At 36.5% G+C, this 14,071-nt stretch overlaps 1 protein-coding gene across 2 annotated transcripts in view; it reads left to right on the forward strand.

Moving 5' to 3' along the window:
- PTPRR (protein tyrosine phosphatase receptor type R) overlaps window positions 1–14,071 on the forward strand; it is a 328,064-nt gene that overhangs the window by 273,367 nt on the left and 40,626 nt on the right. For both annotated transcript variants that reach the window (XM_056130658.1, XM_056130659.1), the window contains 2 exons: window positions 5,296–5,375; window positions 6,088–6,225. In XM_056130658.1, coding sequence (XP_055986633.1) covers window positions 5,296–5,375; window positions 6,088–6,225 — 218 coding nt within the window. The remainder of the gene's footprint in view (window positions 1–5,295; window positions 5,376–6,087; window positions 6,226–14,071) is intronic.

Raw genomic sequence — 14,071 nt, forward strand, 5'->3', positions numbered from 1 at the left:
GTAAATTTCCATGAACTGATTAGTGAATAACAAAAATTAGGTATATATCCATTCAATGAAATATTTTTTCACAGGAAGAGGAATGAGGTACTGATGAGTTCTTCAACATAAAAGAACTCTGAGAAAGTTTGGCTAAATTAAACCCCACCACAAAAGATGACTTAATTGCATAATTTCAATTTTAAGCATCATCTGAACAAGCAATCATAAAGATAGTAACTGCATTCATGACTGTCTTCCATTCGAGGGCATGGAAAATGCTAATGGATGTAGAGATCAAGTGAGGAATCAAGAAAAGCTTATAAATTGATGTACTAATAATTGTGCAACTCTTGAGATAAAGGAGAGGGGCAGGAAGATCACTCAAGTTGGTAGTGTAGCTGTCTTCCAGGCAGAAGTCCAGAGTTCAGTCCCCATTACCACATGTCCTACCTACCCAGCACTGCGGGGTGTATATGCAGAGTCCCCAAACACTGCTGTATCTAACTCTGATGACTCCCAAGCTCAGCCAAGGCCAACCACAGCACTGCTGGGCGTGAGCAGCAGAGCCTGATCACAGCACAGTCAGCCAGTCCCACAGTGCCAGCCGAGTATGGACACTGAGCCCATCCTTCAAGGAAAAGCAATCAAGAAACAAAGAGAAGAAAAATAAATTCTGAAAAAGGTTAAAATAAAACAACTTCTGTGTTAGCATACTCTAAGCTGGTAAATTATTTAACATGTGGAGTATTTACCAATAAAGCTGCTATAAAAAAACTTTATAGTAGGGGCCAAAAATATAATACAGGGTTAAGGTGCTGGCCTTGCACAAGGCTGACCCTGTTTCAGTCCCTGGTACTGCATATGGTCTCCAGAGCACCGCAATGAGTGATCACTAAGTGCCAGAAATAACTCCTGAGCACTGTTGGGTATGGCCTAAAAGTCCTATTGCTAAGCGAATCACTGAGAAAACATATGATTACAGTTCTGGTAAAAATCCATAAACATCGTAAGATGTCTGTCTCCAGAGAGATAGAGCCATAAAGACATAGAAGAATTGGGTACTGAAGTCCTGGATGTCTTAATTTAGACTATTGACTCCCTGGTAAGACATAACAGTCTCCATTTTCATGTAAGAGTAGTAAGAATTATTGTTAATGATGTGTTGTGACTTCCCTTTTTGGTGAAACTAGGAGCACTCTGGAACATATTTTAGCTGGAAGTATAATTAAATCTCTTTAGTTAGGATCATCTAGTCACTGTTGATAGATATTTTATAACTACAATGGTTGAAGAGAAGGAAAAACGCTATGTGAAAGAACTGGTGCTCCTTTAATCTATATTAAGATTTTTCATCAAAAACTTAACAAACATAGCAATAAGGGCATATAGACCCGTTGTAATTATATTTAGCCATGTCATCTCAGAAGGACGTGGAAATTGTTAGGATTATTTATAAATTCAGTTTTCTCTATTTCCTGCACAGATGATATCAGGCAACTGCCTCATAGTCCGGTGTCAGCATTTCCATTCCCAGAACTGGGTGGATCACTTGAACCAGGGCACCTGTGCTGACAACTGATGTTGCAAATGATGAATTTTCTATTGAAAATGTCTTTGGCCTGAATACCACACCTACTCTCTGTTGCACAAAATCTAGTTTAGTAAATACAACTTGGACATGGTACACCACTGATTGAAAATAATAGCAAAAGAGTTCAAAGTGATTATACAAAGCCATTCTTTATGGTTTATTTATTTATTTTAGAATATGGTGCTTGGATTGAGCATTTTCTTTTCTTTCAATTTTTTTTCCTTTTTTTGCCGGGGCGGGGGGGAAGGTTCTTGGACCATATACAGTGATGCTCAGGAATTACTCAGGACTCTGCATTCAGGAATCACTCCTGGCATTGTTTGGGGTATCATATGGTATGCTCGAGATCAAACCTGGGCCCCCACATGCAATGCAAATGCCCTATCCATTGTACTATTTTTGGACCTCTTTATGGTTTACTTAAGACTGTAAGATTAGACAAGCTTGAAACGCTACATAAAATAACATTAGAAGATGATTAGTATTTTAAATAACTAAATTGCTTTTGTTGTTTTCACCTACAATTAACTCTTAAGCGTAAATGCTTACTTATATGTCTTGTATAATTTGAAGATGCTTTGAAACAGAATCATGGATGGCCAAAATTGATTAAATTCAAGTACTTTCTCAAGGGACAGTGTGAACCTGACTGCATTCTAAAGAGTGGATCACAGTGCTAAGGTCAACTTTCTATCAAACTATGCCATAACATAAACAAATGCTTGTGATGAAAGAGCAATTTTTTAAAAATTTTTATTAGTGAGACATCATGAAGTACAGTTGCAGACTTAGACTATTGACTCCCTGGTAAGACATAACATTCTCCATTTTCATGCAAGAGTAGTAAGAAATTTTTGTGCTTGGGTTTCAATTATACAATGATCAAATACCCATCCCTCCACCAGTGCCCATTTCCCACCACCACGGATTCCAGTTTCCCTCTTAACCCCCATCCCTCCCATCCTACCCTGCCTCTGTGGCAGGGCATTCCCTTTTGTTCCTTTTGTTCTCTCTCTCTTATTGGGTGTTGTGGTTTGCAAAAGAGGCAATGGGTAACAATCATGTTTGGTCTATAGTCTACTTTCAGCATGCTTCTCCCATCCTGGGAGGATCCTCCCAATACCCTTTATTTGGTGTTCCCTTCTCTGAGCTCCCTTTTCCCCTAGCACATGTGGTTGGCCTCCAAGCCATGGAGTAAAATTCCTGGTATTAATCTTGGCCATTCTTGGGTGTTAGTCTCCTATTTTGTTACTTTATGTTTCCCAGATGAATGCAATCTTTCTATGTCTATCCCTTTCTTTCTGAGTCATTTTGCTTAACATAATACTTTCCATGTAGTACCACTTGTATGTAAATTTCATTACTTCATCTGAAAGAGTAATTTAAATCACAAAATATATGGGAGAAAAACTGATATGTCAATATGAAATTATATGCACAATAGTGAAATATAACACTGTAGCACTATCCTTCTGTTGTTCATCGATTTGCTTGAGCAGGCCCAGTAATGTCTCCATTTTGAGACTTGTTTTTACTGTGTTTGGCATGTTGAATATGTCACGGGTAGCTTGCCAGGCTTTGCCGTGCGGGCGAGATACTCTTGGTGTCTTGCTGGGCTCTCGAAGAGGGGCGATGGAATCCAAACAGGCTCAGCTGGGCTGGTAGTGCTCAAGGCAAATGCCCTACTTCTGTGCTACCACTCCAGCCCAGCAGTGAAATATAGTAATTATATATTTAGTATATTTATTCTGTGTAGTCTACTTGTGCAAATATGAAGCAAAAAATCAAGTAATGTTCATATTAAAATTTAATATAAAAATAATAAAATGAAAGACTACTAATCACTCCCTGTTTTATATTAAAACTTTAAGATCTGGTAGTGTTTCTTCCTAAGTTATATTTCCTATTGTGGTTTATTAATGCATAGAACTAGGTAGAGATGTAAGTAATTGAATCATTCACTAAGACAATAAGATATTACCTAAAGTAAGGTGTTCAAAAGTCTTTTTTCTCTTATAATTCTCACGTGGTCTGAAAAGTGGATTTCTATATAATCGCCATTTTGCACTGTCAAGCTCAGCACTGTTCACTAAAACTTCCTATGATAATGGATACATCCCAGTGTGATGACCAGTCGACACAAGTGGCAAGGCATCATTAAAAGACAGAACTAATACACTTAGAAGATTAACTTTTCATTTAAATTGTATTTTAATTACGTTAAATTAGCTACAGGTCTTTAATGCCAATTACTTGTAAGGCAAATTTAAAAATCAATCTTTTTTTAAAAAAATGTTCTAAGTCCAGTCAGATTTTTTAATATCTCCCACTCCTATTCACATATTGTTTCTAACACTTTCTAACACTTTCTTCCTCTAGAATTTCCTACCTTGCCTCTTCTTTCATTTTTCTTGGTTTGGTCCGGAAGTCTGAGATTACCTGAACGAGATTAGTGCAAGAGATGGGAATAAGGGAGGAAATGGTGTTTCTTTGTTGCACTCTAGCTTTTATAACACATTCCACAGAAAAAAGGAAGCTGAAAGCACTGAACTTGTTAATTCAAGAATGAAATTGAGAAGTCACTGTAACAGTACATTGTATTGTAATTGTAAGTTTATGAGCCTCCTTCCGCATTAGGGAAGAAGCAGACCATAGTGATGAAGGAACCTCATGAGTTAGAGTATATGATTTTACAACCTGATTCCATACTAACTGTACATACTGGGGCAAATTATTCAACCTGTCTGTTCTAGGTTTTCTACTTAAAAAATGAAGGAAAGAATGCAATTTATGTTTGTTACCATTATTAAAGATTTATGAAAATTTAATGGCAACAGATCTCAAATTTTTGAAAATAGTGTTTCACATCTAGTAGAGAGTCAAATAATATTGTATGAATATACTGACTTCATGAATGAAAGCATTTTTTTTTGTTATAATCCCATCCATTCCCTGACTTGCCCCACCATTCTCTTCACACTGATAGCACAGTGTCTGATACCTAATAAATCCATCTGGGGAAATCAAGAGGCCTACAGGATGTGGTAATGCATTGCCAGTTGAGATCTAAGTGATGAGATAAGTTAGAAAAAGATGAAGGCTTTTGTAGCATTCTCCGTGGCTCATTTCTGAAGAGAATGCACAGCAGGGAATCAGGGAAACTTTTGTAAATCCAAAATCTGAGAGAGAGAGAGAAAAAGAGCGAGAGAGAGAGAGAGAGATAGGGGGGTGTCTATCATAGAGGTAGGTGGAGTAGGAGCATGGTAGGAGGGAAACTGAGGACATCAGTGGTGATAAATGTATACTGGTGAAGGGACAGTTGTTGGAACATTATATGACTTGACCTCAATCATGAACAACTTTGTAATTGTGTATCTCACTGTGATTCAATTAAAAAATTTTAATTTAAAGAAAAGGAGTATGAATGAGAAATGCAATCAGAAGTCCACAAAAAATGTGAAGTTAAACTCCTCCTCTTGGCCTATGGGTAAGATTTATATCAGAATCAGGGATCAAGATGGGCCCAAATACCCCTCAATAAATATAAATCAAAAGACAAATAAACACACACAAACACAGTGATAAACATGGTTTTAAAGTCAATACAAAAAAAAAGTCAATACAACCATTAAATGGTGTACTGTGTACTGGTAATTTACATTTAATCAAACTTTAAAAAGTAAAAATCTGTTTAATGTCTTCTTTCCCAATTCTATCATTAGATCCTCTCAGCAGAGTGTGTTTAAAACCAAAAAATGTAACGGATTCGTTGAGCACCTATATTAATGCTAATTATATTAGGGTAAGTAATAAATATTTATACTAAGTACAATTTGGAATTGTGATTTTCATTTTTCCCCCTCAGGGTAGCTCAATTATGATTTGCTTCAATTACTCATAAGGCTTTTGTTGTTGTTGTTGCTGTATCACATTGATATTAATTGTTCTTGTTATTATCAGTGTTGGGCTGGAACGATAGCACAGTCAGTGGGTAGGGTGTTTGTCTTGCACACGTCCGACCTAGGTTCAATTCCCCCATCCCTCTCAGAGAGCCGGGCAAGCTACTGGGTGTATCCCGCCTATATGGCAAAAATCTGGCAAGCTCCCCGTGATGTATTCAATATGCCAAAAACAGTAACAACAAGTATCATGATAGAGATGTTACTGGTGCCCACTCAAGCAAATCGATGAACAGTGGGAGGACAGTGCTACAGTGCTATTATCAGTGTTGATAGTCTTTTACAGTCAATCTCCCTCTCCTGTGAATTGGCTGCTACAGGCTCTACTTGGGGTGTATGGGTAAGGACAGAGTGTTATGAGCCTCAATACCATAAATAAGGTTTGTCTTGCCGAAGAGGAACCCATGAATTGTGTCACTAGAATCAATGAGACTGCCAAAATCTGTTTTGAGGCTAGCAGAACCACTTTTTTTTTTCTGGAGCTCTTTGCCTAAACCAAACTGTAGTGCAAAGCCTAAACCTCAAAGTCAGTATTTTTTCTCCTACTTAAACCAGGGCTACAGTGGTCAAGAGAAGGCCTTCATCGCAACACAGGGACCCATGATCAACACCGTGAATGATTTCTGGCAGATGGTTTGGCAGGAAGACAGTCCTGTGATTGTTATGATCACGAAACTCAAAGAAAAAAATGAGGTATGAACTTTTTCCAAATCCCCAATGTTGTATATTTTCTATTCTTCTCGGAGATATTGTATGAGAAAAATTGTGGGTGGACTTGGTAACAGATTTGCTTTAGAAGAAAATTTAGAGACATTTAAAAGCTAGGTCACTGTAAGCTTTCAAAAAATGGTAATTGGTGATATTCCATAAATGGTGACTTTCATATAAATCAATATACTTGGACTACACATGTTTTATTTATACTAATCTATCAAGGTAAGAAAATAAAGGAACATAAATTATCACTATGATTTATAAGCTAGGAAATAAAAAAATACTTATTCATATCCTAAATAATTTTAAGCACCTGCTATTTAATGAGTGCTATTTAGTTGTCAGCAATATATTGATATATATTGAATTATATTGAAATATATTGATAAACAAAACACACAAAAACTCTGGTTCTTCATAGATTTTAAATTTCTAGGGGAAAGCAAAAATATATAAATACATATAAATAGTACAAATATACAAAAATTCCACTTCCATATCATTAGTTTCTTCTACTGAGGAGTTTACAGAATATTCATGCTATATTTTACCTATTAGGCCCTGAGTTTGATCCCTGTCTCCACATGTCCTCTGAAGCAATACCAGGTGTAAATTTAATAGTATCCCATCATCAACAACACAGTATTAATTGAGTAGTCCCTGGCAATACCCAGTAGGATGTGGTTCAAAACCCAAAAAAATAAATAAAAGTTGAGTGGCATAATAAAAGTACCCCCAAAGTTCCTAGTTATTTCACATAAAGTATCGGTCTATCATTATCTTAAGCAATTGCAATCTCTGCAAAATGGTTTAATATCTGTGACTTTGTCTTGTTTGGGGACCACACCTGAAAGTGCTCAGGGTTTACTCCTGGCTCTACATGCAGAAATCACTCCTGGTAGAGCTCAGGGGATAAAATAGTCTCCTGACACTGAACCCAGGTTCCCCATGTGCAAGGCAAGCACACTCTCTGCACTCTATCTGCTGTACTATCTCTCCACCTTCTCTGTTATTTTAAATTTTTTTGCAGTGCCATGAACTGAAAACAGAGCCTGGCACTTGTGTTCTACCACTAAACCATATCCATTACTTTGATATTTTATCTTTGTCATATGAAAAAATTTCCTCATTTAAAAGAATTATTAAGCCAGAGAGATTGTATAGGAATTTAGGCAACTGTCTTGTCAGCTGCTGACTCTGGTTGGATCCCCAGTATCATATATGGTCCCTCAGCACTGACGGGAATGAGCTCGGAGCACAGAGCAAGGAGAAAGCCCTGAGCACTTCCAGATGTGATTAAGACTTAAAAAAAAATTAAAATAAAAGGACATATCACCTGTATATGCATATGTAGAATTTATGCAGTAGAACAATCCAAGTAACCCCCAATGCCTTCCATTACAATGCCAGTTACACTGGGGGTGAAAAAAGAAGTAGCATATGTAATAGAATTTGAATTTATCCTAGTAACCTAAAATGAACAAAAGACATATAACCCAAGAACTACAGCACTTATTTTGGTGACAAAACAAGAATTAGACACAAAGTCTTGAATTTAATAGGAGTTGGAATAGAGCAGAGTACTTCCATTGAGTGAAGTCTGAAAGGTTTACACCTTCAGTGAAAAGGTGAAACACAAAAATAAATCTGACTACCCAAATAGGAGTCCAACAGGAAATTAATCTAAGCCTGAACTTTTTGTGGAATAAATAAAAAGGTTTTTGCTTGAGTATTTCGTATTCAAAAGTGAGGAAATGCCAAGTGGCGTAGTTTAACATAAGTCATACTGGGTTAGTAGCTCTCTGAGGCACTTTACAGAAACAAAGGCATAAACTTTCTAGCTCAGCTTCTATTCCTGAGGCATAAACATGACCAGTATATATTTCACAGAATTTCTATAGGGGAAAGAACACAGCCAAACATTAGTTTACACATCAAAATTATGACACACATATGTAAATAAAGCAACATGAGGAAAAATTAGAAGCAGAAAGTAATGGAAATAAATCTACATGAAATTAAACTAATATAAATTATAAATATATAATTTATATTATATATATACTATATGGGCTGGAGTGATAGCACAGTGGTAGGGCGTTCGCCTTACAAGCAGCCAACATGGCCGACCTGAGTTCGATTCCTCCGCCCCTCTCGAAGAGCCTGGCAAGCTCCCCGTGACGTATTCGATATGCCAGACACAGTAACAACAAAGTCTCCAATGGAGACGTTACTGGGCCCGCTCGAGCAAATCGACGATCAACGGGAGGGCCTTTACCTTTTACCTTTATATACTATATATAATATACTATATATACTAATATTAATTATAAATATAGGCTATCAAAGGAGTTAGCTACTATCATAAAATACTGTTAAAAACAAATATTATAGAGAGACTTTATATTTTTTAAATTAAGGGTCATAGAGATGGCTAAATAGGCTGAGTGCAGGAAATCAAATTTAATCCCCAGTAATACATGTTCCCCCAAAACAGATCTAGGAGTAGCCCCTGAGCATTATAGGATGTGGCCCAAACTCTCCACTTCAAAAAAAAATTTTTTAGGATAGGAAGCATAATGTAGGAGGTGAAGTGCTTGTCCTGTACACAGGGGCTGGGGGATTGCCCAGCTACCACCATACGACCCCAAAGAAAACAAAAGCAAATAACTGAATATTTAAATATTTCATTAGGTATAATAGCACGTTCAGCTAAGTTAATTATTACTAGACAGAGCTAAGTAATTTACATAGACTAACAAAATGTCCCAAAATATGGGCTTTTTGACAGATTAAGGACATTAAATGTCCAATATATGACTAATTGAAGACAGAAAGTGGAATATAAAAAAATGGCAAGAGATTTTTCCAAACCTTTATTGAGGTATGAACTCTTAGAGTTACTAAGCGTACTTAATCCTAGTGTGGATAAATAAAAATAAATCCACCATTAGCAAAGAAAGTGAAATGTGAAAGTGAAAACCTGACTTTACATCAAAACAATCATTACCAGAGAAGTTACAGAATATGAGAAAATTCAATATGAAATAATACCAGAAGTTGTAATTCACAAGTTAAATAAAATCCTAAAATTATAAAAGTGTGATAGAATCTCAAAATGCATTTTTTTAGAGGCCCAGATATAGCTCACTGTTAGGGCACTTGCCTTGCATGTTTGAGGCCCTGGGTTTCATGTCTAGCACACACACACACACACACACACACACACACACACACAAATCTAAAGCATTAATGGGAAAATTTAAAGATGTGATAAATCACCCTAATACTGAGAGAAAACCAAGCCAAAAATGGAGCAACTAACTGTATTTCATATAATAAGGAAAAAAATAACTAAGCATACAGAAAAAGTTTATGTATGTAATTCCTAAATCTATACATATAATTAATATGTGTCATTTGCAAAGTATAGACTTGATTTAATATGCATGCATGGAACATTTTACCCAAAGATCTTACAATATAAACCTTTCTCAAGCATAATATTTTATAGAGATCATATAGAACAAGCTTTAAAATTTTCAAAGCGTAACTATAATTTAAATATTTTTTATTATCAGAATGTAATTAATTTATCAATAAAAGCAGAAAATAATAAGAAATATACATTGAAGTTGAAAAGACATGTAACTGTTGAATCAAAATGAATTTTAAATTAAAATATAAATTGCCTACACTCAGGGATGGTGAAAACAGAACATAGAAAATTTTATAAGATGCTGTCTAGGGCTGGAGCGACAATACAGTGGATAGGGCACTTGCCTTGCTCGTGGTCTACCCAGGTTCGATTCCCAGCATCCCATATGGTCCCCTGAGTACTGCTAGGAGTAATTCCTGAGTGCAGAGCCAGGCGTAACCCCTGTGCATAGCTGGGAATGACCCAAAAAGCAAAAAACAAACAAACAAAAAAAAAAAAAACAAGATGCTGTCTAAAGAATTTGTAGAGGGAAATTTATGGTCACTGTAGTTATAAATGAATTAATTATCTAATATGACTTAGTACAACAATTATAGAAAAACTACAGAAAACAATAGAGTAAAATAGTTAATAATATATACAAAATAAAGTTAAAAGACTATGAACAAGTCAGTTTTGTAGTATCTACCAAGATAAGCCAAAAAAGCAGAATTAATCAAAATGAAGGGAGATATATAAAAATATTAGAGATGAGCTTTTTCCAGAACTCAGAGCCCATGTTCTATCTTAAACATGTTTTTTCTCTATGCCTCCTCTCACAGTTCTTTAAGTAAATTTCTTTAAATAAATCTGTTACTCCACAAAAAATTAAAAATTAAAACATTAGAAATGACTGAAGATACAGTAGAATTTTTTTTTAGTTTTATGCTTTTTTACAGTAGATTTTTTTAAATTGAAGACTCTGAGCAAGTTTTGTAGAATTTATCAATATTTCCTAGATCTGAGCAAAATGTATTACTCCTATCCAGTCTAAGTTGAATTACAGTTCTCTGAAAAGATTGTTATGATGTAAATGTTTTCCAAAAGCACAGTCATACCCTTACTAATTCTATTTCTTCTTCCACTAAAAATAAAATCATCTAAACCAACATAAAAAGCACTGTAATTTATGTCATGTCATAAATACAAATATGTAAAAATTTTGAAATACAGATTTTCCATAGAAAACATTACTTCTCTGTTACATATTTATTAAGAATAACATTTGCCAAAGCAAATGTGAGACAGTATCTCATAATAATTACAGGATAGGTTGTAGTAAATGGGTAAACTAAATTATAATTTTTATTGTTAAGTATTTCCATCAGCAAATCTTATGATATACTATAAGGTTTGTTCTCCCTTATAGAAAAATTTAGAAACATGCTTCCCTGTACTCATTTGTACCTAAATGCATATTGCATTAGGCTAGAAGAAGCCAGAATTGGTGGTTATTCAGAAAGCATTCCCTAGAGATAGAAATGTTCTGGACATGAGTCTTAAAGAAATCCAATAAGAATACTTCAAGCAATTAGCAAATATGCCAACTCCAATAAAAGTTATTCTCCCCCACTTTCAAGACCAAGATTTTCATTCTCCCAGAGCTATTGCATGCGTTAAATGTGTATTTCAAAATGACACTGAGTTGTTGCACTAATAATACTGACAACACACCATTCTGAGTCAGCACAGGAATACACTTCATCTTGTCCTTCTAAGTGCATCATCCTTGGAGTTAGCTTGTAGATGCCTTTCACATTACCCAAAGACCTTAAGAATAGGTGTTTAAAGCTAAAATTTTCTTTAAATGAAAACACCTAAAAGATCATTGAGGTGCTCTGGTTTATTTTTTTATGCAATACAGAAATTAGAGAAGGTTTTTTCCCACACTATTTTTAACCTGTCTTTTTAAATAGCAAGGATATATCTTCTGGGAATATCAAAGTTTGATATATTATTTATACATTTGCTCTGTATGTTTTTGTGGCAAGTCATAATTTCAAATATTGCCATAAAGATTTTTGACATTTTTATTATTGATTACTCATTAAATTAAAATAAAATTCCATTCTGTCCAGACTCCAAAGATATACATACAGTACTGCAGAGAAAACTTTGATGTTTTACAGATCAAAATGATACTAAAAAGTCTAGCTCAAAAGAAATATGTAGTTGACTTCCCATTACCAGGAAAACACTGTTTACCAAAAATGTGCCAACTTTCAATTGTGTTAAGAATCATTGTTTGAAAAATTCAAAAATAATTTCCTCATCCAAAATTTGGAATTAAGTAGTCTTTAGAAATTCCCAAGCCTTTATATTTTCATGAACCTTCCTTCTCTTATTTTATAATTCAAATATTTTCTGTTATGTTTTTTATAAAATAAGAGTAAGAAAAACATTTTAAATATAAGACAATTGAACAAAATCTGTTGTCTTATATGGAAACAAAATAAAACTGGTAAATTTTATTGCTGGTAAATTTTAATTTTTTTTATTTTTCTTTTTTTATAATGTAGGAGTACTGCTGTTTCTTCAGCCATTTATTAAGCTGATTGAATTGGGCATGAACTCCACATTACTCTTTTTTTTCAGAATGTTCATTTTATTTTATTATTTTATTATTGGGCTGGAGTGATAGCACAGGGCTGGAGCTATAGCACAGAGGGCTTGCATTGGCCAACCCGGATTCAATTCCCCTGTCCCTCTTGGAAAGCCCAGCAAGCTACCGAGAGTATCCTGCCCACACAGCAGAGCCTGGCAAGTTCCCCGTGGCGTATTCGATATGTCAAAAACAGTAACAACAAACTCTCACAATGGAGACATTATTGTTGCCCACTTGAGCAAATCGATGAACAACTGGGGGACAGTGCTACAGATAGTGTTGTTTTTTTTTAATTATTATCCCCCCCTTTTTATTGATTCACCATGAGATACAGTTACAAAGTTTTCATGTTTGAGCTTCCGTCATACAATCATCAAACACCCATTCCTTTACCAGTGCACATTTTCACCACCAAAATCCCCAGTATTCCACCCCACCCCTCCTTCCAAGGACTGCCTGTGTGGCAGACAATTTCCCCCAAACTCTTTCTCTACTTTGGTTACATTCAATAATTCAACACCAGTCCCACCACCACTCACACCTGCCAAAAAGGCAATGCTACACTATTTGTTTTGTATTGCTTATTATGGATAGAATAGAATGTCCAGGAAATTCTGCTGTGTTCTCTTCCAGGAACTTTAGTTTACAGTCTCTAGGTCTTGGCCATTGATGAGATTACATGGCTCCGGGGTGGTTTGTGGGTGTGACTGCCAAGCAACTGGAAAACTGGGGACCTGGGGGGGAGGAGGCCCAGTCCCGATCCAAAGGGGCTTGGAGATCTCAGTCACAGGATCCCGCATACCTGGGTTTTTCTGTGCTCTGCTCTCTGGTGAGGTTCATCCTGTTTTTGGGTGAGACTTGTCCCCTCTTGAATGATACTTGTCTGAGCGTGTGGAGAGTGGCCGTGAGCATGGCTGTGGCTGGGTTCTGGAAGTTTTCGACTGTTGGGGCTCTGCTTGGGGCAGGGAGGGAGACTCAACACCCCCCCTTCCAAGGTGCCCTACTGAAGATTGCCTGTGTGGGGTCACGAGATGCTGTGGTGCTCTCTTCCAGAAACTTTAGTTTACAGTTTCTGGGTCTTGGCCATTGATGAGATTACATGGCACCAGGATCAGTCTGTGGGTGTGACTGCCAAGCTACTGGAAAACCGGGGGCCTGGGGGAAGGAGGCCCAATTCCAAGTGGGCTTGGAGAGTTTAGTCACGGGCTCCTGCCTACCTCCTCCCAGCTAGTCCTAACTGTGTCTTTCGATCTCTTTCAAGATTTATGGGTCTCTGAAATAAAGTTAATAAATGAGCTTATATACCTGACCCAGAGGTGGTTTGTGAATGTGGCTCCCACATACCTAACTTTCAGTTATTTAATTTCTTGGTAAACTTAGCCCCAAGTTGTTGGGGTCTGGCCAAAGGCACAGCAGCAATTTTGGGGTATCAGGAAGTCTGATGGCACCATCAGGCTGCTGATGCTCTCACCCTCCAGGTACAAGTTGACCTGCTGTTGGCAACATACCCCCCGAATTTGAATTTCTTTACCTAGACTAAACCTCCAGGAAGGAATTCCTCTTAAAAAAAAGAAGCTAGAAAGCAGTGTTTAAATTCTCTGAACACAAACCATTCATTGCATCACCAAAGTCATTGTGGTTTAGAGGCCTGAGCTACAGTACAGAGGCAGGGGTCTTGCTTTGCATATGGCCAACCCAAGTTCCATCTCTGGCACCCTGAGTCCAGCAGGAGTGATCCTTGA

This window comes from Sorex fumeus, unplaced genomic scaffold (genome assembly GCF_029834395.1).
Source record: "Sorex fumeus unplaced genomic scaffold, SorFum_2.1 ptg000081l, whole genome shotgun sequence".
Lineage (NCBI taxonomy): Eukaryota > Metazoa > Chordata > Mammalia > Eulipotyphla > Soricidae > Sorex > Sorex fumeus.